General features: G+C 44.1%; 1 protein-coding gene across 2 annotated transcripts in view; it reads right to left on the bottom strand.

Annotated features, from left to right (window-relative positions):
* Positions 1–3,373: 3,373 nt before the first annotated feature.
* The window catches only part of KCNT2 (potassium sodium-activated channel subfamily T member 2), a 1,359,842-nt gene continuing 1,337,645 nt past the window's right edge, over positions 3,374–25,570 (bottom strand). For both annotated transcript variants that reach the window (XM_077277827.1, XM_077277828.1), the window contains one exon: positions 3,374–5,768. In XM_077277827.1, the coding sequence (XP_077133942.1) occupies positions 5,657–5,768 (112 nt within the window). In that variant the 3' untranslated portion in view covers positions 3,374–5,656. The remainder of the gene's footprint in view (positions 5,769–25,570) is intronic.

Here is a 25,570-nt window from a genome sequence, read left to right as displayed (position 1 = left end):
TAGCACAGTAGAGTTTCAGAGCAAGCTCAACCCTAGTCAGGGTATTATGCTCAAAGCATCTGTTTTGTCTCTGTGTGCGGATGACACAGCTCAGTCACAGAACATCTGTTCCGTTTCTGTGTGCAAGTGATACAGCTCTGTTGCAGAGCATCTGTTTCGTTTCTGTGTGCAAGTTCAGTTCACAGGCTTGTCCTGTGCCGTTTAACATGACAAAGCACTTAGAACTCATTTGTACTGTTCCTTCCTGTGGATTAACAGAGTGTGGAACTCAGTGTCCTGTTCACACTGAGTGACGTTAACCCAGTGTGTACGGATAATCGCTCGCCGTGGTTCCGTCATTATTCACTAGCAGCAGTTTTCCATCTCTGCACGGTGGACCCCGGGGTGCGATTGTGCTTTATTATCTATTTTATTTAGCGCAATCCGCCAACCCTAACACATCTTCTTTTATTGCCACAGCGGGTGGTCTACTTTGACGGGATAGTTTAAGTTGCAACTTTTCCATCCTTGCAAGTGCTTTAGTGGCATTTTGATTAAAGGAATGCTTGTGGAAAGTGCTGCAGAGCGGTAGTTATGATCGAATTGCTGTCCAGTTACCCTTTGGTACTATAAATTGTCCCAGTCCTAGTGTGATGTCAGGTGCAGGGTACATCAAATTTACTCCTAAGCCCCAGGCCTCCACTGCCTCAAGGCTTCCGCCCTCAGGAGCCACCACACAATTCAGGGGACGCCAAGTTCCTTAAAACAGGCAAATGTTTCCTGGTCAATTCAAGTTCACCAGGTGGTGACATGAGGGATAGTAGCTTGCAATTCACGTTTCTTCCTTCCTAAGTACAGTACCTCTTCAGCCCTGCCACTCATTTGTTCTTGACAACCCCTAAGCCTGCAGACTCCATCAACCTCAAGGATCTCCTGTCCACTTCAGCAGTGCACCTGGGTGAGGTCACCTGCCCCCCACATAATTCCCCATCCACTGACCTCAAGATGTCAGAAGACTAGGCTTACACCTTGGTACCTGGCCCAAGCCCAGGGCTCCAGACTTTACTGGAATGTCCATCAGGGATATCAATACGGCCTCCCACTGCCTCAACCATTGGCCCATGCTTCCCCTAGCATAACTGCACCTGAACTTGATCTTGTCACTGCAATTCTCTAACCACACACTATCAGAATGTGCCCCCTTTTTATCAACACTAGTTCCCACTCACTTAGCTAGTTCTATCATTAACTATTTCTTATCCTATAGACTAAACCCATTGTTCTTATCCAATGTCCTATACTGTTAGGCCATGTGCACACGTTCAGTATTTTTCGCGTTTTTTCGCGTTTTTTCGCTATAAAAACGTGATAAAAACGCGAAAAAAACGCTTACATATGCCTCCCATTATTTTCAGTGTATTCCGCATTTTTTGTGCAAATGTAGCCTTTTTTTCCGCGAAAAAATCGCATCGCGGAAAAAAAAGCAACATGTTCATTAAAATGCGGAATTGCAGGGGATTCCGCACACCTAGGGGTCCATTGATCTGCTTACTTCCCGCACGGGGCTGTGCCCACGATGCGGGAAGTAAGCAGATTATGTGCGGTTGGTACCCAGGGTGGAGGAGAGGAGACTCCTCCACGCACTGGGCACCATATAATTGGTAAAAAAATAAGAATTAAAATAAAAAATAGTCCTATACTCACCCTCTGATGGCCCCCGAAGTGTTCCCGCCTCTGTGCTGCACGCTGGCTTCGGTTCCTGTAGCAGCAGCTGGTGTGCGGTGAAGGACCTTGCCGAATGACGTCACTGTCCTGTGATTGGTCGAGACCGCTCACGTGACCGTGACGTCATGGAAGGCCCTGCGCGCACACATCAGCTATAGGAATGGACGCCGGTGAGGAGATCTGCTGTCTGCGGGTGAGTATAAGCATTTTTTTTATTTTTTTTATTATTTTTAAACGTTCTATCTTTTACTATAGATGCTGCAAAAGCAGCATCTATAGTAACAAGTTGGTCACACTTGTCAAACGCTATGTTTGACAAGTGTGACCAACCTGTCAGTCAGTTTTCCAAGCGATGCTACAGATCGCTTGGAAAACTTTAGCATTCTGCAAGCTAATTACGCTTGCAGAATGCTAAAAAAACGCAAAAAAAACGGGAAAAAAACGCAAAAAAAAAAATGCGGATTTCTTGCAGAAAATTTCCGGTTTTCTTCAGGAAATTTCTGCAAGAAATCCGCAACGTGTGCACATACCCTTACTAAACCACTTACTATATAAACCGTACTGATGCTATCCTAAACTAATCCTGTGCTTATCCTGCAATATTCTCTATTCATATTATACATTAACACTTTATATGACACATATGCTGCATATTACCATAATACATTACATCACTATCGCATGAAAAACTGCATGACACTATACATATAGCACAATTATTTGTCTTCAAGGGCAGGAGCAGGGTAAGACTCCATCTCTACACTTGTGGAAATAAAATCTCTTTTCGTTAGATTTATTATTTAATCTGTGCTATTTCCAATAACTAGCATTATCCCATCTCAGTTGATAGTGTTTTCATTTCATTTTGAGTAATAGTGGGTTTAAAGTTTAAGGGTTATCACTTTCATTGTGTAAGAAATAATTCATGGCAGTATAGATGTGGGTCTCTCAGTATTTTTAGAATAGGTCTCATTATTGCTTGTACTTGCACAGTATTGCCTGCACAAGAATGTTTCAAAATTGTCTTCATTTATTTTATAATGAGCTTGTAGAACGTTTAGATGAGCAATGATCTTGATATGTTGATGCAGCTAAAGGTCTTTGCAACATAATCAATACTGTCAAAACTGCTTCACCTGTTGCACCTTACGAAGAACTAGGGGGTACTTCACAATGAAAGTCATCCTCAATAGGGGTGCCCCACAATGAAAGCCATCCTCACTAGGGGGTGCCCCACAATGAAAGCCATCCTCACTAAGGGGTGCCCCACAATGAAAGCCATCCTCACCAGGGGGTGTCCCACAATGAAAGACATCTTCACTAGGGGTGCCCCACAATGAAAGCCATCATCACTAGGGGGTGTTCCACAATGAAAGCCATCCTCACTAGGGGTGCCCCACAATGAAAGCCATCCTCACTAGGGGGTGCCCCACAATGAAAGCTATCCTCACCAGGGGGTGTCCCACAATGAAAGACATCTTCACTAGGGGTGCCCAACAATGAAAGCCATCATCACTAGGGGGTGTTCCACAATGAAAGCCATCATCACTAGGTGGTGCCCCACAATGAAAGCCAGCCTAATAGTCCAAGAAGCACTGCTCTATTAAAACAAAAGAAAAGCCCTCCAGTATGCAGTTGTTATTTGTATGCAACACAAAATACAATGTGTAAGGTTTATAATAGTTATCTTTAATAAACTGCAACATAAACAGCATAGAAAATAATAAAAACATAGAAATTCAGATTGTGTTATCAACAACATATTGTAATGACAGTCTTAAATAAGGAACACTGATGATGGTAAAAGTCAAATAGACATTACAAATTTGTAAATGGTGGCACAGTTTTTATAAATCAGAATGAACCATCATCTAAGCATTATTTGTCCTATTTGATCAGTAAAGTAACTGAAATCTCTGATAGAAAGCAGCATTCCAGCATTTTCAATTGCTCATATGGTGCAGTATAGGCTATTATTAGACAATAAAGGAGAGGTTTTAGTGTATTCTTATTATAGTTGATGTGCCACATGTGAGTCGTCTACCAATTTAATACTTTCTTCCCTCTGATATGGTTCCCCTAAAGCAGACTATGTTTTCCATTATGAAGACCATCCTGATTGGATACACCTTGTCGCGGTGTGTTGGCCTTTACGCTCGCTTGATCAAGTTGGTGTTAACTAAGTACCATAGCTAATTCACTTGTACTATAACTATTTACTTTTTTACTTACTGCAGAGTATTTTCTCATTGTTGTAATCTATGTTTTGTCTCTGGTAAATGGCCACAGTGTGAATGTTCACCTACACATTGCACTTATTCCAATATGTTTGTTGGGTATTTCGGCTAAAATACAAACAAATTCCTTATATATTCTTCAACCCTGTAGTGTTGGTGGAGAAAACAGAGGTGTCAGTGCTTGTGGGGTGCACTTATATAGTGCGGGTCAGCCCGCCTGATTTAATAGTATGGGTGTCACTGATAGGCTATAAGCCAGACACTGCACACTACACATATCTGTTTGTGTGGATGATCACCATCTTTTTGCACCTGTGCTACCTCTGACATTTATCATGGGGCAAGCTACATCCTGCAGAGATATCCTTGTTGGTGTATTGCTGATAATTTTAGTGTAGTGGCTCACAAGACCATGATGACCATTGTCATAGGTTGTAAGCGTCCATACTTGGGCCAAAGTGTGAAACTAACATGTTAAGTAATTTTCATGCTTGCAAGCTGCAGCCAGGCCTTGTAGTGGGTGGGGAGAAATGTGGTGTCTCTACCTGTGGGGTGTACTTCTAGAGTGCTGGGTAGTCCACCTGATCTAATATTATGGGTGCTGCCATAGGTTGTTAGCCGGCATGGTGCACTACACGTATCTGTGTGACTCACAGCTTTTGTAACTCTATGTGCATTTGTAATACCAAGCAGTCAGCCCTTGCCTGGATGATAGGTGTCAGCGTATCCTACATGATGTAGCCTGTCACCTGCTATAACACAACTCTCACATATCAATCAGAAATAATAGGCCAGGTAAATGAAACTGTCTAAAAGAAAAACTGTCTTTGCTGCTCATAACAACCAAACACAGTGCAGCTTTCATTTCATCAGAGCAGAATGCAAAATGAAAGCTGCTCTATGATTGGCTGCTTTGTGCAACTAAGACACTTTCGGAAGTCTTTACCCATTTGTTTAGTAGCATAGATGGATAATAAGATGGACAGGAAATGTGGAGCTGGGAGGGGAGAGGAAGTGTCTGAGAGCGGCCAGGAGGGATATATAGGCAATGATGTCATCCTGAAGTTCACAGGAAATCAGAGACTGACTTCCTGTCTACACATTGGAGCATGTACTGGTCTGGTTTTCAGACTGGAAATCACATGGTCCAACTTATTATAATGGAAGGGGGATGATTTCGGTAACAGAGAGAGAAAATTGATGGTGAGTATGCATTATATGTGCAAAGAAATTTGTTGAGCCACTTCTATAATTGTAAACTATCAGAAACATTTCCAGTATAATAACAATAGTCTATAAAACCCTTAGGTGAGGCAGGTTGATGCTTTAATATAATCTAATATCTCTCAAAAATGACATTCAATTGTTAGAACGAAAACACAAAACAATGTCACATTAGGAAGCTACAGTAAAAGACATGAGAACATTCATTTCCAGTACAAGACGCCCGCAGCTCTTACAAAAATGGCAGTTTCCTTCGAAAGATCCTACACGAAGGACCAGACCTTTCCAGCCTGGTAATCTATGCCAGAAAATAGAGAAAGAACACTGATACAACAGCTTACAGACATTAGCCAGAGCGAAATGTACAGTCCAAGGTATATATTATTGGACAGGTGTTGACTTGCACCTCTCAGCAATAGATTTACTATTTTCATGGCTGCATGATGTTACCGTCACAAATCAGTTCTTAATTCAATGAAGCTGATGAAATATCAAAGCTGCGTGTCGTCCCTGGAGTCTTGCCCGCTTGTGTTACAAAAGCTGCTTTTCCGGCTGGATGCATTGGCTGGAACATATGATAGAGGGTCTGGTCTGATCAGGTAGCTACAAAGGACAGAAAGAAGCAAAATGATTTTCTTATATTTAGAATGTATTGATATAAACAGAAAACTAAACCAAATTCCTAGGGGATACCAGAGCTGAAAAATATAGGAGGAATAACAGTAAAAAGTTATATTTCGGAGAAAAAACTAAATAGGATAACATCTGCTTTTCTAAAAAATAAAAAAAATTAAATAATTCAATAACAAAGATACTGTTCATAAAATGTTACTTAAAGTGCTAAAGATTGAAATAAATATTCAATATTGTCAGCAGCTTGTAGCCAGGGTCTGCTGTGAAAATGGATGTGAACATAAGTATTGGCTATAAATTCTGCATTATTTGACAGTTTATGCTCAATTCCAGAACCCTGATTTGAGAAATCAGTGTAAAACTGGGGGTCCCACACTATGACATCACAAACTTGAACTTAGTGTTTTGTTTGTGGCTCTGAGCCTGACTGTGGCCACCCATTATTCCCACACTAAATATAAGATAGGGTATTACAGATGTTCCACCATGCTTCAAAAACAGACTGGTCACCGAGAGTGGTCATTTGGCTTTGATCTCTTGAACAATAGCAGGTTATAAGATGCTGGCCTATTTTTAGTAGAATGCTAGTAAACTAAGGTTATAACAGTAAATGCATGCTTTAAATCCACTCTCAAACAGTCACAATGGGCCGTGAGAAAATGGCAGTGCTACAGTCTAAGATTAATGAATATAGCCCATAGGCTTCAGTGAGATGCTTTTCTAGAGCTATTTCACATTACCTAATTAGAACCTTAATACAATTTCACAGTTCGCTGAGTGAGTTTTACCACTTTTCCTTCACCTGCATTACCAGGTCAAGCTTAATGGATGCAGGCACGGCACAACCTGACATTTTACTAGTTGCTAGAAACTCTAGGACGAAGAGATTCATTTAGGTTAATTTCGCACATCCAACATTGAAAGACCAAGTGCAGGTCATGATGTTTGAACTGACTTCAGGCCTCCTGATCCAAACAAAACAGCCTCATATATGCCTTGTGAGGATGGACTGGCTTTGGGTCTTCTGAACCACACTGAACAGACATTGCAGTCCCTACTCAGAGTACAGGCAGTCAGAAGACAATGGTGCAGCCTGAGAAGAGCCACTTCAGTAAGGGATCCTCCCCTTACTGATATTCAGGAGACTTTTATAAGATTAAATTGGGACTCACTAAGAGCCACTGGCTCCTCCAACCTTCTCGCTTTCACTCTTACTCAGACAGGACTCTGATTGCCGTATGTGAAGTCGGCAAGGAATTTTTTTCCCCAATGGGGAGCTTACTCTTTGCCACATGTTTTTTTTTTGCCTTCCTCTGGATCAACATGTTAGGGCATGTTAGGTTAGGCTATGGGTTGAACTAGATGGACTTGAAATCTTCCTTCAACCTTAATAAGTATGTTACCATGTTACTATGTTACATACTAAGAGAACAAGTAAACTTATTTGGGGCGCCACAGAGAACACATCACAATTGACATCAGACATGCTAGGGACTTTTTTAAATTGGTATGAACACCATATCACTCATATATGCTATCAAGTCAAAGGCTCTACCAAAATGCAAGGTTGCTTCTGGTAGTTCATCTCTTCTCTTCATTTTTTTTTAGGATTTTGTATGTAGAAGTTTTGCATACTGTATGTCATACATTCTTTAAAAGGAAAACACTTTTGTGAGTTTTTGGCCAGCTTCATTAGCCAAAGCTTGAAGTGGACTACGAAACTAAAAAAAATAAATATTACTGATAGACAAATATACACACTAATACCTTAAAAACACATCAATTTTTGATCAATGTTTATAAACCTCAAACAGTAGTTACTACACAATACTGGAGAGATGCAAATCTCTCAATTATCGATTTCTATATGTGGTTCTATTCTTTTTCTGAGACACACTACCACTTTAAACCCTCAGCCGCTACTTCTAGTTGCCAGTTATTAATGTAACTTACCCAGGTTTGCATTCCTGTTACCTATTTACATAGTTTTCTTGCATATCTCCTGCTATTCCGTTAGCTTGATTACTGTTACTGATCTTGGCATTCTCCTGACCACATGCCAGCTGTCCAATTTTGTCCCTGACTTTGACAGCCCGGATACAATCTGGTTTGCTAACCCTTCTATCTGCAACTTGCTCCATCAGCCAAAAGCCACACTTTAAATCTAACCAAGGGGTCCCTGAGTAAGTTCAGATTTATGTAAAAAGATTAAAAGGGAAATGCCAGTGTTCTCTTGGGTCCTGCTACACGTAGTGGCTAGTACAAACTGTAGATAGAAGCCCAATTAAGAGCTGCTAGCCTTCCTCTAAAAGTGGATATTACATACCCCTAGAGCTTTTCCCGGTGTTTATTAGAAGACTGACACATACTTGATCCTTTTTTAAACTAGAGAGGTTTGAAGAGCTTAATATGATTATGATTTCATCATATAAAGGTATAAAATCTGACCCATATTTGGATTTCTGCCATGAGTATGCAGATCTGCATAAAAACTAGCAACATTAATATTCAATAGGGCTAATCCTTGGGCTTTCTACACAGAATTGACAGAAAAATGACTATTCTACTTTTTTTCTCTGCTATTTATTGAATGGCAACAAAAAAAATACCAGATTTTTTCACTGTATGTGAGCATGGTTGTAGAGAACCCATACATATTTTGAACCTGATTCCTAAAATGTTGGCTACAGTGTACCCTAATATCAGGATCTGAGAAGTATCACCATGTGTAGTTGCTAAGAACTCCAGGACTCCCGAGCCTATTGTAAAAATAAAATTCATAGCAACTGAGTAATAACCACATTACTTCCTCCCTTTTGTGCTGTAAATTAATTTAAAATTTTGCAAAAAATGTTTCGTTGAATATCATATTGGATAATGAACTCTATGACTGCAGATATAGTTTTCGTCTATCCACTGGACTATAAAACATGAAGAATTTAAGCATATTGAAATTTGTGAAACAGCTATTAAAAATATTAAGGTGTCACATAGTTAGGAGCCGACCTCGCTTTCCACTTTACATTTTAATGGCTTTTAATTCACTCTGGCTTGAAATGTTCAGCCATGCTGAATAAGTGCTTTTTTAACAGCCGCTGGAGAACTGCACTTTGTGGAAGTGTTTAAATACTTGCTTTGCTAACTCAGTCCTGAGAACACTCTTCACCGTTCAGGAAATAACTGTCAGCGTGCACCAAATTAGCGGTAAATGATGACCCGCCACCAATTTACATTGAGAAATAACAAACAGGTTAACATCTATCTGCAAAGCTTTTAAACCTTGTACTGGAGCATGTAGGCAGGAATATTGCTTACCCCATTAAGGAGAGATTTTTTTACTTTATTAAATAAAGGTATCGTGAATAGTGAAATTGCAATTCCAGGTTTCTTGTCTAGACTTTAGAAAACTTCAAAGCACGATTCTAGCATTTTTTTTAATTTCAGCTCTGGAGTGGTGCCACTATTGTAAGTTTTTTGGACCCTCGTAAAATACTTACCAGCTGCGATCCTCAGCTCCTTGAGGTGCTGCTCACATCCTGATCCACCATCTTGTGACCAAAACTTCTGACTTATGGTAAGTCAGAAATATTGGTCACAATCTCTCAGTGTAAGTCTTTGAAAGCCTTGTTCTAGCTCTCATAGACTTACATTGAGTTGTGGCTTTTCAGTTTTCCAGCAAACACTGGAGCAATCTGTCAGGTCACAACTTGCAGAAAACAACCGTAATGATGCGTAGAACAGATGGAGTCCGTGGCTGGTAGGTGTGATACTAGGTGCAGGGAGCTTAGATAAGTGGCAACACCCCAGAGGAAAAATTTAAAAACACTTCAATGGTTCTTTGATAGTATAAATATGAAAATAATCGGTTCTACCAAACCAAAGATGAAGCGCAAGATGGTCATGACAAGGAAATATTATTCAATGAATGTGTATCAGAAATGCTTCATCTGTCAACAACTGATGACCACAGATATTGGTTGAGATTTAGTAATACTAACATACTCACATGCAAGAAACTCGGATGAGTCTCGCACATCAATACCCCGCACTGCACCCGGCACTCAGCGTGCGGCTGCATGTATTGCTACACGGCCACACGCTCCGATCTGAGTGCCTGGTGCAGTGCCGGGTATTGACGTGCGAGACTCATCCGAGTTTCTCGCATGTGAGTATGAGCCCTAAAGCTCAAGCTAAGCTATGTTTAGGAATAAATGGCAGATGAGCCTAAATGCCACATCTTATAGACAGCTTGTAGGCTTTGATAAATCTGCTCTATAGTTTTAATTGCATATAATGAGAACATGGCCATGAGTTGTTCCCCGAACTGAACAACATCATTACTAAAACAAGCTACCTTAAATATTAGCTAATTACTGCACATCATTTTGGGTACTGCTAGGAAATTATAAATTAAACTAGATGGTGGCCCGATTCTAACGCATCGGGTATTCTAGAATATATATGCGTAGGTAATAGCACAGCCCACGTATTTTATTGCACAGCCCACGTAGTATATTGCCCAGCCCACGCAGTACATTGCGCAGCCACGCAGTAGATTGCGCAGCCCCAGCAGTACATTGCGCAGCCCCAGCAGTACATTGCGCAGCCCACGCAGTACATTGCGCAGCCCACGCAGTACATTGCACAGCCAACGCAGTACATTGCGCAGCCCACGTAGTACATTGCGCAGCCCACATAGTACATTGCGCAGCCCACATAGTATATTGCACAGCTCACGTTGTATATTGCGCTGCCCACGTAGTATATTGCGCAGTCCACGTTGTATATTGCGCAGCCCACGTAGTATATTGCGCAGCCCATGTAGTATATTGCGCAGCCCATGTAGTATATTGCGCAGCCCACGTTGTATAGTCACGTAGTATATTGCACAGCCCACGTTGTATATTGTGCAGGCGACGAAGTATATTGCCCAGCCACGTAGTATATTGCGCAGCCCACGTTGTATAGTCACGTAGTATATTGCCCAGCCACGCAGTATATAGCACAGTCCATGTAGTATATTGCCCAGCCATGTAGTATATTGCCCAGCCACGTAGTATATTGCCCAGTCCACGTAGTATATTGCCCAGCCACGTAGTATATTGCCCAGTCCATGTAGTATATTGCCCAGCCCATGTAGTATATTGCCCAGCCACGTAGTATATAGCACAGCCCACGGAGTATATTGCCCAGCCACGTAGTATATAGCACAGCCCACGTATTATATTGCCCAGCCACATAGTATATTGCCCAGTCCATGTAGTATATTGGCCAGCCCATGCAGTATATAGCAATGTGGGCATCATATCCCTGCTAAAAAAAATAAAATAAAAAATAGTTATATACTCACCTTCCGGCGAAGCGGTTACCGACGCGACGCTGCTGGTGCGCTCCGGTCCCAAGAGTGCATTGCAGTCTCGCGAGATGATGACGTAGCGGTCTGGCGAGACCAGAACGTCATCATCTCGCGAGACCACAGCATGGAGCAGTTACCGGAGCGTCGCAAGCGGGAAAGTCCGGTTGTGGATCCGAGGGGCCGACGGATGGTGAGTAGGGTTGAGCGACTTTCATTTTTTTAAGATCGAGTAGGGTTTTGGGAAACCCGATTTTGTCCAGAGTCGAGTCGAGTGCAGTCGGCCGATTATCGCTAAAAGTCGGGGATCGACCGAAACACGAAACCCAATGCAAGTCAATGGGGAAGCATAGTCGGCAGTGAGTGGAGGCCAGGAAAACACCTACAGTGCCCATTTTAATGCCAAAAACATCCATTCTTGTTTCTGAAGCTTGTCAATCTTAATTAACTTTATAATAATAGTTGGGCATAGGGAATTGGGGGTCATTTGGCAAAAGTTGTGGGGGGAGTAGGGCCGGCTCAAGTTTTTCGTGGGCCCAGGAAATGCGGACTACGTCACGGCGGTGTTGCAGGGAAAGGTAAGTATTTAAAAGTTGCAAGTGCTGTGATCCTGAGCAAGCAGGGGGGGGGCCCACTCGTTCGCATTGCCACTGGCACAGGGCCCCTCAAAGTACGGCGGTGTGTTTGCATGGCGGGGGCGCCTCCCACCAGCAGCGACACTTTTGCGTACTCTGAGGGGCCCTGTGCCAGTGACGTCGCCAACGAGTATGCCCCCCCACCTGATGAAGGAACCTGCACTTTCATCTGCACCTTCCTCTTTGTCCCTGTGTAAGGTGGTATAACATGCGGGAAGGGGAACCTTACTTTCAGCAGGGACAGATTCTGGCTGTGTAGAGTACAAGGGGAATGTAGTGGTCTAGGTCAATGTACCAGCAGACTCATTTAGCAGTGGCTGGGCAATGGGCAGGATGAGGAGGAAACAGATATAGGGCCAAAGAATAAAGTAGGCTACATGCAGTTCAAAATTGGTAACAGGACTAAACAGGCGGCATTGCTTTGTTCAGTGGAGTAGCAAACCCAAGAGCAGCAGACACTGTTTCAAGGGCCTAACCACACTAGTAGGCCAAATGCAGTTTAATATCTGATAGTATAGGGCGAAAGCCAGAATGTGGAAGCTCAGCTTTGTTCAGTTGAGGACAACACCAGGGAGTGGCAGACACCTTTAGTAGGCCGGAAAAGCCTATTGCATTTTTTAAAATGGTAATTTGGAGCAGAAGGTTGAAGCTCAGCTTTATTTAGTTGAGGGCAACACCAGGGAGGGGCAGAAGCCGTTAGTAGGCCCTAACCACCATTTTTTTTTTAAAACCACTTAATGAGAGCCGGAAGGTTGAAGCTCAGCTTTATTTAGTTGAGGACAACACCAGGGAGGGGCAGAAGCCGTTAGTAGGCCCTAACCACCATTTTTTTTTTTAAAACCACATAATGAGAGCCGGAAGGTTGAAGCTCAGCTTTATTTAGTTGAGGACAACACCAGGGAGGGGCAGAAGCCGTTAGTAGGCCCTAACCACCATTTTTGTTTTAAAACCACTTAATGAGAGCCGGAAGGTTGAAGCTCAGCTTTATTTAGTTGAGGACAACACCAGGGAGGGGCAGAAGCCGTTAGTAGGCCCTAACCACCATTTTTTTTTTTAAAACCACATAATGAGAGCCGGAAGGTTGAAGCTCAGCTTTATTTAGTTGAGGACAACACCAGGGAGGGGCAGAAGCCGTTAGTAGGCCCTAACCACCATTTTTGTTTTAAAACCACTTAATGAGAGCCGGAAGGTTGAAGCTCAGCTTTATTTAGTTGAGGACAACACCAGGGAGGGGCAGAAGCCGTTAGTAGGCCCTAACCACCATTTTTTTTTTTAAAACCACATAATGAGAGCCGGAAGGTTGAAGCTCAGCTTTATTTAGTTGAGGACAACACCAGGGAGGGGCAGAAGCCGTTAGTAGGCCCTAACCACCATTTTTTTTTTAAAACCACTTAATGAGAGCCGGAAGGTTGAAGCTCAGCTTTATTTAGTTGAGGACAACACCAGGGAGGGGCAGAAGCCGTTAGTAGGCCCTAACCACCATTTTTTTTTTTAAAACCACATAATGAGAGCCGGAAGGTTGAAGCTCAGCTTTATTTAGTTGAGGACAACACCAGGGAGGGGCAGAAGCCGTTAGTAGGCCCTAACCAAAGTTGAAGGCCAAATGCAGTTTAATTTCTGATACTATAGGCCGAAAGCCAGAAGGTGGAAGTTCCGATTTAGACAGTGGAGGACAATTTGAATTAGGGACTGCAGACAGACTTAGTAGGCTGTCCCCTGTGGACCATGCATCCACCACATTAACCCATTGCGCCGTAATGGACACGTAATCTTCCGTGGCCATGCCTACAGGTCCATGCGTCTGTTGTCAGGTGCACCTTTGTACTCACAGATTGCCAGAGTGCATGGACAATGCGGTCTTCTACATGCTGGTGGAGGGTTGGGATGGCTTTTCTCGCAAAAGAAGTGTCGACTGGTTAGCTTGTAGCGTGGTACAGCGTAGTCCATCATGGCCTTATTAATAGTAAATAAAATATATAACTAGGCTCTATGAACTTTTAAATAGGTTCCAGGGGTACACGGGCAGCATTGGTGTGGTCAGTGGAGGAGTATTGCAAGTAGGGGCTGCAGACAGGCTATCAAAGGCCTAAAATAACAAACAGTAGGCAGTCATGGCAGTTTTACATCGGTTACATGGATACACAGGCAGGCACTCCAGGCAGCATTGTGGTCAGTGGAGGAGTATTGCAAGTAGGGGCCGCAGACAGGCTATCAAAGGCCTAAAATAACAAACAATAGGCTCATGGCAGTTTCACAGCGGTTACATGGATACACGGGCAGGCAGCTTGGTGGTGGTGAGTGGAGGAGTATTTAAAGTAGGGACCGCAGACAGGCTTCAAAGGCCTAACATCAGAAAATGGGCTGGCTGTAGGCACTTTATAATTGGTTCCAGGGGTACACGGGCAGCAGTGGTCTGGCCAGTGGAGGACTAGTGGAAGGAGGGACCGCAGACAGGCTTCAAAGGCCTAACATAAAAAAATGGGCTGGCTGTAGGCACTTTATAATTGGTTCCAGGGGTACACGGGCAGCAGTGGTCTGGCCAGTGGAGGACTAGTGGAAGGAGGGACCGCAGACAGGCTTCAAAGGCCTAACATAAAAAAATGGGCTGGCTGTAGGCACTTTATAATTGGTTCCAGGGGTACACGGGCAGCAGTGGTCTGGCCAGTGGAGGACTAGTGGAAGGAGGGACCGCAGACAGGCTTCAAAGGCCTAACATAAAAAAATGGGCTGGCTGTAGGCACTTTATAATTGGTTCCAGGGGTACACGGGCAGCAGTGGTCTGGCCAGTGGAGGACTAGTGGAAGGAGGGACCGCAGACAGGCTTCAAAGGCCTAACATAAAAAAATGGGCTGGCTGTAGGCACTTTATAATTGGTTCCAGGGGTACACGGGCAGCAGTGGTCTGGCCAGTGGAGGACTAGTGGAAGGAGGGACCGCAGACAGGCTTCAAAGGCCTAACATAAAAAAATGGGCTGGCTGTAGGCACTTTATAATTGGTTCCAGGGGTACACGGGCAGCAGTGGTCTGGCCAGTGGAGGACTAGTGGAAGGAGGGACTGCAGACAGGCTTCAAAGGCCTAACATAAAAAAATGGGCTGGCTGTAGGCACTTTATAATTGGTTCCAGGGGTACACGGGCAGCAGTGGTCTGGCCAGTGGAGGACTAGTGGAAGGAGGGACCGCAGACAGGCTTCAAAGGCCTAACATAAGAAAATGGGCTGGCTGTAGGCACTTTATAATTGGTTCCAGGGGTACACGGGCAGCAGTGGTCTGGTCAGTGGAGGAGTATTTAAAGTAGGGACCGCAGACAGGCTTCAAAGGCCTAACATAAGAAAATGGGCTGGCTGTAGGCACTTTATAATTGGTTCCAGGGGTACACGGGCAGCAGTGGTCTGGTCAGTGGAGGAGTATTTAAAGTAGGGACCGCAGACAGGCTTCAAAGGCCTAACATAAGAAAATGGGCTGGCTGTAGGCACTTTATAATTGGTTCCAGGGGTACACGGGCAGCAGTGGTCTGGTCAGTGGAGGAGTATTTAAAGTAGGGACCGCAGACAGGCTATCAAAGGCCTAACATAACAAACAATAGGCTCATGGCAGTTTCACAGCGGTTACATGGATACACGGGCAGGCAGCTTGGTGGTGAGTGGAGGAGTATTTAAAGTAGGGACCGCAGACAGGCTATCAAAGGCCTAAAATAACAAACAATAGGCTCATGGCAGTTTTACAGCGGTTACATGGATACACAGGCAGCTTGGTGGTGAGTGGAGGAGTATTTAAAGTAGGGACCGCAGACAGGCTATCAAAGGCCTAAAATAACAAACAATAGGCTCATGGCAGTTTCACAGCGGTTACATGGATACACGGGCAGGCAGCTTGGTGGTGGTGAGTGGAGGAGTATTTAAAGTAGGGACCGCAGACAGGCTTCAAAGGCCTAACATAAGAAAATGGGCTGGCTGTAGGCACTTTATAATTGGTTCCAGGGGTACACGGGCAGCAGTGGTCTGGTCAGTGGAGGAGTATTTAAAGTAGGGACCGCAGACAGGCTATCAAAGGCCTAACATAACAAACAATAGGCTCATGGCAGTTTCACAGCGGTTACATGGATACACGGGCAGGCAGCTTGGTGGTGGTGAGTGGAGGAGTATTTAAAGTAGGGACCGCAGACAGGCTTCAAAGGCCTAACATAAGAAAATGGGCTGGCTGTAGGCACTTTATAATTGGTTCCAGGGGTACACGGGCAGCAGTGGTCTGGTCAGTGGAGGAGTATTTAAAGTAGGGACCGCAGACAGGCTTCAAAGGCCTAACATAAGAAAATGGGCTGGCTGTAGGCACTTTATAATTGGTTCCAGGGGTACACGGGCAGCAGTGGTCTGGTCAGTGGAGGAGTATTTAAAGTAGGGACCGCAGACAGGCTATCAAAGGCCTAACATAACAAACAATAGGCTCATGGCAGTTTCACAGCGGTTACATGGATACACGGGCAGGCAGCTTGGTGGTCAGTGGAGGAGTATTTAAAGTAGGGACCGCAGACAGGCTATCAAAGGCCTAAAATAACAAACAATAGGCTCATGGCAGTTTTACAGCGGTTACATGGATACACAGGCAGCTTGGTGGTGAGTGGAGGAGTAGTGCAAGGAGTGTCTGTCCCAGTACTCCCAAAATATAAATAGATGTTAATGTCTCGCAAAACAACCAAAACAAAAAAAAAAGGTGGCATACTTAGGTACAGGGGTGGGCTCATCTACTGAGTTTCTGACATAGTAATTTGGCAGTAACTATTTAATGGTGCCAATATAGGACACAGACACAGACTACTTTAAGTTGCATCATAGATGTCTACAAATTTGTATTGTCAGTGCCAGACATTGAATGATGTCAGCGAATAGACTAAAGATTGGTGGAGCTGTGCGACATAATTTTGCACGTGGTAGAGCACATTTTGAGCTGGGGTAGGGGGGAACTCTCTTGAGGCCGGCGGGACCGCCCCAGGGCCCCTCATGTTACAACGGTGTGTCTGACGTTGGGTGCGCACCACCACCGCCAGAGATACTACATTGTACTATGAGGGACCCAGTAGCAATGCCGTCAACCAAAAGCGAGCACACCCACCTCTTCAGACAAACAGCAGTCTCACGGGTGCTTGCGCCAAGTCGCGATACCACGGCCCCGTGTGGGGAGTTTTGCCATTTAGGGAGGTGTAAACATGTCGTATGCTGTACAATCAGCTGCAGCAAATTAGACATTAGAAAAGTAATTCACAGGCAAGAGCTTTTCATAGGAAAGCTAGGTGTCGGCCGGGCAAGGTGGGGCAAAAGATTTCGAAATCCAGTTGTGGTTCATTTTAATGAATGTTAGATCGTCAACATTTTGGGTAGCCAGACGAGTCCTTTTTTCGGTTAATATTGAACCTGCAGCACTGAATACTCTTTCTGATAGGACACTTGCTGCCGGGCAAGCAAGCTCCTGCAATGCATATTCTGCCAATTCTGGCCAGGTGTCTAATTTGGAGGCCCAGTAATCAAATGGGAATGACGGTTGAGGGAGAACATCGATAAGGGATGAAAAATAGTTAGTAACCATACTGGACAAATGTTGTCTCCTGTCACTTTCAATTGATGCAGCAGTACCTGTCCTGTCTGCGGTCATAGCAAAATCACTCCACAACCTGGTCAGAAAACCCCTCTGTCCAACGCCACTTCTGATGTGTGCACCCCTAACACTCCTAGTCTGCTGCCCCCTGGAGCTTGTGTGAGAACGATCACGTGCGCTGTGTGCTGGGAATGCCTGAAGCAAACGGTCAACAAGAGTTGATTGTTTGGTTGCTAATATTAGTTCCAAGTTCTCATGTGGCATAATATTTTGCAATTTGCCTTTATAGCGTGGATCAAGGAGGCAGGCCAACCAGTAATCGTCATCGTTCATCATTTTCGTAATGCGTGTGTCCCTTTTTAGGATACGTAAGGCATAATCCGCCATGTGGGCCAAAGTTCCAGTTGTCAAATCTCCGGTTGTGATTGGTTGAGGGGCAGTTGCAGGCAAATCTACGTCACTTGTGTCCCTCAAAAAACCAGAACCCGGCCGTGACACGCAACCAATTTCCTGTGCCCCCGTGAAAGTTTCCGCATTAAAAATATACTCATCCCCATCATCCTCCTCGTCCTCCACCTCCTCTTCGCCCGCTACCTCGTCCTGTACACTGCCCTGACCAGACAATGGCTGACTGTCATCAAGGCTTCCCTCTTCCTCTGGTGCAGACGCCTGCTCCTTTATGTGCGTCAAACTTTGCATCAGCAGACGCATTAGGGGGATGCTCATGCTTATTACGGCGTTGTCTGCACTAACCAGCCGTGTGCATTCCTCAAAACACTGAAGGACTTGACACATGTCTTGTATCTTCGACCACTGCACACCTGACAACTCCATGTCTGCCATCCTACTGCCTGCCCGTGTATCCTCCCACAAATAAATAACAGCACGCCTCTGTTCGCACAGTCTCTGAAGCATGTGCAGTGTTGAGTTCCACCTTGTTGCAACGTCTATGATTAGGCGATGCTGGGGAAGGTTCAAAGACCGCTGATAGGTCTGCATACGGCTGGCGTGTACAGGCGAACGTCGGATATGTGAGCAAAGTGCACGCACTTTGAGGAGCAGGTCGGAGAACCCAGGATAAGTTTTCAATAAGCACTGCACCACCAGGTTTAAGGTGTGAGCCAGGCAAGGAATGTGTTTCAGTTGGGAAAGGGAGATGGCAGCCATGAAATTCCTTCCGTTATCACTCACTACCTTGCCTGCCTCAAGATCTACTGTGCCCAGCCACGACTGCGTTTCTTGTTGCAAGAACTCGGACAGAACTTCCGCGGTGTGTCTGTTGTCGCCCAAACACTTCATAGCCAATACAGCCTGCTGACGCTTGGCAGTAGCTGGCCCATAATGGGACAACTGGTGTGCAACAGTGTCATCTGCCGATGGAGTGGTTGGCCGACTGCGTTCTGTGGAAGAGCTGTAGCTTCTGCAGGAGGACGAGGAGGAGGAGGAGGGGGTGCGAACGCCTACAGCCAACTGTTTCCTAGACCGTGGGCTAGGCACAACTGTCCCTAAATTGATGTCGCCTGTGGACCCTGCATCCACCACATTCACCCAGTGTGCCGTGATGGACACATAACGTCCCTGGCCATGCCTACTGGTCCATGCATCTGTAGTCAGGTGCACCTTTGTACTCACAGATTGCCTAAGTGCATGGACGATGCGCTGTTTAACATGCTGGTGCAGGGCTGGGATGGCTTTTCTGGAAAAAAAGTGTCGACTAGGTAGCTCGTATCGTGGTTCAGCGTACTCCATCAGGGCTTTAAAAGCTTCGCTTTCAACTAAACGGTAGGGCATCATCTCTAACGAGATTAGTCTAGCTATGTGGGCGTTAAAACCCTGTGTACGCGGATGCGAGGATAAGTACTTCCTTTTTCTAACCAGAGTCTCATGTAGGGTGAGCTGGACTGGAGAGCAGGAGATCGTGGAACTTTCGGGTGTGCCGGTGTACATGGCAGACTGAGAGACGGTTGGAGACGGTATTGTTTCCGCCGGTGCCCTAGATGCAATATTTCCTCCTACTAAACTGGTGATTCCCTGACCCTGACTGCTTTTGGCTGGCAAAGAAACCTGCACAGATACTGCCGGTGGTGCGGAAAATGGTGGCCTTACAGTGACGGAAGGGATGTTGCGTTGCTGACTAGCTTCATTGGCCGAGGGTGCTACAACCTTAAGGGACGTTTGGTAGTTAGTCCAGGCTTGAAAATGCATGGTGGTTAAGTGTCTATGCATGCAACTAGTATTTAGACTTTTCAGATTCTGACCTCTGCTTAAGCTAGTTGAACATTTTTGACAGATGACTTTGCGCTGATCAGTTGGATGTTGTTTAAAAAAATGCCAGACTGCACTCTTCCTAGACTCGGATCCCTTTTCAGGGATTGCAGACTGAGCTTTAACCGGATGGCCACGCTGTCCTCCAACAGGTTTTGGCTTTGACACGCGTTTTGGGCCAGATACGGGCCCGGCAGATGGAACCTGTTGCGATGTTGATGCCTGCTGCGGCCCCTCCTCCACCTCCGCTTCTGAACTACTGCCGCCTGCACCCTGTTCCCCCAATGGCTGCCAATCGGGGTCAATAACTGGGTCATCTATTACCTCCTCTTCGAGCTCGTGTGCAACTTCGTCTGTGTCACTGTGTCGGTCGGTGGTATAGCGTTCGTGGCGGGGCAACATAGTCTCATCAGGGTCTGATTGTGGATCTGTACCCTGAGAGGGCAATGTGGTGGTCTGAGTCAAAGGAGCAGCATAGTACTCTGGCTGTGGCTGTGCATCAGTGCACTCCATGTCAGAATCTACTTGTAATGGGCATGGCCTGTTAAATGTTTCACTTTCTAAGCCAGGGACGGTATGTGTAAAGAGCTCCATGGAGTGACCCGTTGTGTCGCCTGCTGCATCCTTCTCTCTTGTTGTAGTTTTTGCTGAGGAGGACAAGGAAGCGACTTGTCCCTGACCGTGAACATCCACAAGCGACGCGCTGCTTTTACATTTACCAGTTTCGGAAGAGGAGGCAAAAGAGCTAGAGGCTGAGTCTGCAATGTAAGCCAAAACTTGCTGTTGCTGATCAGCCTTTAAAAGCGGTTTTCCTACTCCCAGAAAAGAGAGCGTTCGAGGCCTTGTGTAGCCTGACGACGAAACTGGCTCCACAGCTCCAGACTTAGGTGGAATATTTTTATCCCCACGACCACCTGATGCTCCACTACCACTACCATCATTACCAGCTGACAATGAACGCCCACGACGACCTCTTGCACCAGACTTCCTCATTGTTTAAAAATCGTAACCAAACTAACTTTATTTGTTGCTGTCAAACAACTTACACGGTGAGCTATAACTTCAGTATGATTTCAATATCCCTTAACAGGTTGGTGAGACCACAAGGAAAATCAGGCACAATGTTACACACTCTGTTTTCTGTGACACCAAATCACAGAGATGACACACACGCAGGACTGTCACTCAAGCACTAATGTCAATATTAATCTCCCACCTAATTTTTTTTTTTTTTTTTCTCTGTGAGACTTTAGAAACCAAATAATATTTAAAAAAAAACAAAAAAACAAGGCTTTCTATGGCCCACTGAATGAGAGATGGCACGCACAGGAGTGGCACACAAGCCCTGACTGAGGCCAATATTTTTCTCCCACTGATTGATGTAGTGTTTTTGTGTTGAGGTTGATTTTAAAACACAAATGAAGGAAAAAAATAAAAAGGCTTTCTATGGCCCACAATTAGAGAGAGAGGTGGCACACCCAGGAGTCAAGACTGGCACACAAGCTGAAATGGCAATATTACTCTCCCACTGTTTTTTTATGTATTTTTTTTTTATTTTCAGGGAGACTTTAGAAACCAAATAATATTAAAAAAAAAACAAAAAAACAAGGCTTTCTATGGCCCACTGAATGAGAGGGACAGAGGTGGCACACCCAGGAGTCAAGACTGGCACACAAGCTGAAATGGCAATATTACTCTCCCACTGTTTTTTTATGTATTTTTTTTTTATTTTCAGGGAGACTTTAGAAACCAAATAATATTAAAAAAAAAAAAAAAAACAAGGCTTTCTATGGCCCACTGAATGAGAGGGACAGAGGTGGCACACCCAGGAGTCAAGACTGGCACACAAGCTGAAAGGGCAATATTACTCTCCCACTGTTTTTTTATGTTTTTTTTTTTTTTATTTTCAGGGAGACTTTAGAAACCAAATAATATTAAAAAAAAACAAAAAAACAAGGCTTTCTATGGCCCACTGAATGAGAGGGACAGAGGTGGCACACCCAGGAGTCAAGACTGGCACACAAGCTGAAATGGCAATATTACTCTCCCACTGTTTTTTTATGTATTTTTTTTTTATTTTCAGGGAGACTTTAGAAACCAAATAATATTAAAAAAAAAAAAAAAACAAGGCTTTCTATGGCCCACTGAATGAGAGGGACAGAGGTGGCACACCCAGGAGTCAAGACTGGCACACAAGCTGAAAGGGCAATATTACTCTCCCACTGTTTTTTTAGGTTTTTTTTTTTTTTTTCAGGGAGAATTAGAAACCCAATAATATTAAAAAAAAAAATAAATAGGCTTTCTATGGCCCACTGAATGAAAGGGAGAGAGGTGGCACACCCAGGAGTCAAGACTGGCACACAAGCTGAAAGGGCAATATTACTCTCCCACTGTTTTTTTATGTATTTTTTGTTTTTTCAGGGAGACTTTAGAAACCCAATAATATTTAAAAAAAAAAATAAATAGGCTTTCTATGGCCCACTGAATGAGAGGGAGAGAGGTGGCACACCCAGGAGTCAAGACTGGCACACAAGCTGAAAGGGCAATATTACTCTCCCACTGTTTTTTTAGGTTTTTTTTTTTTTTCAGGGAGACTTTAGAAACCAAATAATATTAAAAAAAAAAAAAAAAAAAAAAAAATAGGCTTGCTATAGCCCACTGAATGAGAGATAGCACACACAGCAGTGGCACACAAGCCCTGACTGAGGCCAATATTTTTCTCCCACTGATTGATGTAGTGTTTTTGTGTTGAGGTAGATTTTAGAACACAAATCACGGAAAAAATAAATAGGCTTTCTATGGCCCACTGAATGAAAGGGAGAGAGGTGGCACACCCAGGAGTCAAGACTGGCACACAAGCTGAAAGGGCAATATTACTCTCCCACTGTTTTTTTATGTATTTTTTGTTTTTTCAGGGAGACTTTAGAAACCCAATAATATTTAAAAAAAAAATAAATAGGCTTTCTATGGCCCACTGAATGAGAGGGAGAGAGGTGGCACACCCAGGAGTCAAGACTGGCACACAAGCTGAAAGGGCAATATTATTCTCCCACTGTTTTTTTAGGTTTTTTTTTTTTTTTTCAGGGAGAATTAGAAACCAAATAATATTAAAAAAAAAAAATAAATAGGCTTTCTATGGCCCACTGAATGAAAGGGAGAGAGGTGGCACACCCAGGAGTCAAGACTGGCACACAAGCTGAAAGGGCAATATTACTCTCCCACTGTTTTTTTATGTATTTTTTGTTTTTTCAGGGAGACTTTAGAAACCCAATAATATTTAAAAAAAAAAAATAAATAGGCTTTCTATGGCCCACTGAATGAGAGGGAGAGAGGTGGCACACCCAGGAGTCAAGACTGGCACACAAGCTGAAAGGGCAATATTACTCTCCCACTGTTTTTTTATGTATTTTTTGTTTTTTCAGGGAGACTTTAGAAACCCAATAATATTAAAAAAAAAAAATAAATAGGCTTTCTATGGCCCACTGAATGAGAGGGAGAGAGGTGGCACACCCAGGAGTCAAGACTGGCACACAAGCTGAAAGGGCAATATTATTCTCCCACTGTTTTTTTAGGTTTTTTTTTTTTTTTTCAGGGAGAATTAGAAACCAAATAATATTAAAAAAAAAAAAAAAAAAAAAATAGGCTTGCTATAGCCCACTGAATGAGAGATAGCACACACAGCAGTGGCACACAAGCCCTGACTGAGGCCAATATTTTTCTCCCACTGATTGATGTAGTGTTTTTGTGTTGAGGTAGATTTTAGAACACAAATCACGGAAAAAATAAATAGGCTTTCTATGGCCCACTCAGTGAGAGATGGCACACACAGGGATGGCACTGTAGCAGAAATGCCAATCTTAATCTCCCACAAAAAACAAACAAAAAAAAAAAAAAAACTGTCCTACAATTACTATCTCCCTGCAGTAATGTAAGCCAGGTATGGCAGGCAGCAATAGGAGTGGACTGATGCACAAATTAAATAAAAAGTGTGGACAAACAGAAAAGATAGCTGTGCAGAAAGGAAGGAACAAGAGGATATGTGCTTTGAAAAAAGCAGTTGGTTTCCACAGTGGCGTACACACAGCAATACAGCTATCACGGAGCCTTCTAGGGCAGCCCAATGAGCTACAGCGCTGAGGGGAAAAAAAAAAAAAAAATAGCTTCCACAGTCCCTGCACACCGAAGGTGGTGTTGGACAGTGGAAATCGCTGCAGCACAAGCGGTTTGGTGGTTAGTGGACCCTGCCTAACGCTCTCCCTGCTTCTGATGAAGCGGCAGCAACCTGTCCCTAAGCTCAGATCAGCAGCAGTAAGATGGCGGTCGGCGGGAACGCCCCTTTATAGCCCCTGTGACGCCGCAGACAGCAAGCCAATCACTGCAATGCCCTTCTCTAAGATGGTGGGGACCAGGATCTATGTCATCACGCTGCCCACACTCTGCGTTCACCTTCATTGGCTGAGAAATGGCGCTTTTCGCGTCATTGAAACGCGACTTTGGCGCGAAAGTCGCGTACCGCATGGCCGACAAGCACAGGGGTCGGATCGGGTTTCATGAGACGCCGACTTAGCCAAAAGTCGGCGACTTTTGAAAATGATCGACCCGTTTCGCTCAACCCTAATGGTGAGTATATAACGATTTTTTATTTTTTTATTATTTTTAACATTACATCGTTTTACTATTCATGCCGCGTAGGCAGCATGAATAGTGAAAAGTTGGTCACACAGGGTTAATAGCAGCGGTAACGGAGTGCGTTACCCACGGCATAACGCGGTCTGTTACCGCCGCCATTAACCCTGTGTGAGCGGTGAGCGGAGGGGTGTATGCGGGCGCCGGGCAGTGAGTGCGGGGAGTAAGGAGTGGCCATTTTCTTCCGGACTGTACGCGTCACTGATTGGTCGCGGCAGCCATGACAGGCAGCTGCCGAGACCAATCAGCGAACAAATAACCGTAACAGACAGACAGACAGACAGAAGGACAGACAGAAGTGACCCTTAGACAATTATATAGTAGATGGTGTAATTTCAAATGGATGGTTACCCCTAAAGCATTAGTCACTTCTTCTCTATATCATTCTTGTAAAACCTTTTCAGTGAGTGTGGATGAATCTAAATTACCATACACAACAATATCCAAATCAAACTAAATGTTATGCCTGTTTTAAAGATTAATTATATTTTTTTAATTATATATCCTCCTGTTTACTTGAAATTTAGGGAGATAGGGTATTTATAATGTCATAGTGTCATCACTCAGTTTTTTGCTAACTTTCCACCTGTGATGACATGTTGAACATGCCTTGAGACCCAGTTGACTAACGATCATATTTTGGAAAATGTGAAAGTCATACAGATCCTGCCACTTGCCCATTTTCCTGTTTCCAGCACACTAACCTAAGATATGAATACTTGCATATACAGGGTGGGCGATGTACATGGATACACCTAAATAAAATGGGAATGGTTGGTGACATCAACTTCCTGTTTGTGGCACGTTAGTATATGGGAGGGGGAAAGTTTTTCAAGATGGGTGGTGACCATGGCAGCCATTTTGAAGTCAGCCATTTTGGATCCAACTTTATTTTATCCAATGGGAAGATGGTCACGTGACACTTCAAACTTATTGAGGATTTTGCAAGAAAAACAATGGTGTGCTTGGTTTTAACGTAACTTTATTCTTTCATGAGTTATTTACAAGTTTCTCTTTGTTTACAGCCATTGACATGTCGCAGTGGTTAATGCGTGAGGAGCTGATAGAAATTGTGTTGATGTCTGGTGAAAGCAGTACTCGGGTCATTGCAGCAGATTTCAATTCAAGATACCCTACGCAAGAAAACTGTCACCATTCCCATTTTATTTAGATATATCCATATAAATGGCCCGCCCAAAAAAGTTTGCCTCAACACTGAACATAATGCTCTGTGTAAACTGAGGGTC

Source organism: Ranitomeya variabilis, chromosome 8 (genome assembly GCF_051348905.1).
Source record: "Ranitomeya variabilis isolate aRanVar5 chromosome 8, aRanVar5.hap1, whole genome shotgun sequence".
Classification (NCBI taxonomy): domain Eukaryota; kingdom Metazoa; phylum Chordata; class Amphibia; order Anura; family Dendrobatidae; genus Ranitomeya; species Ranitomeya variabilis.
This window is presented reverse-complemented; position numbering and strand designations above follow the sequence as displayed.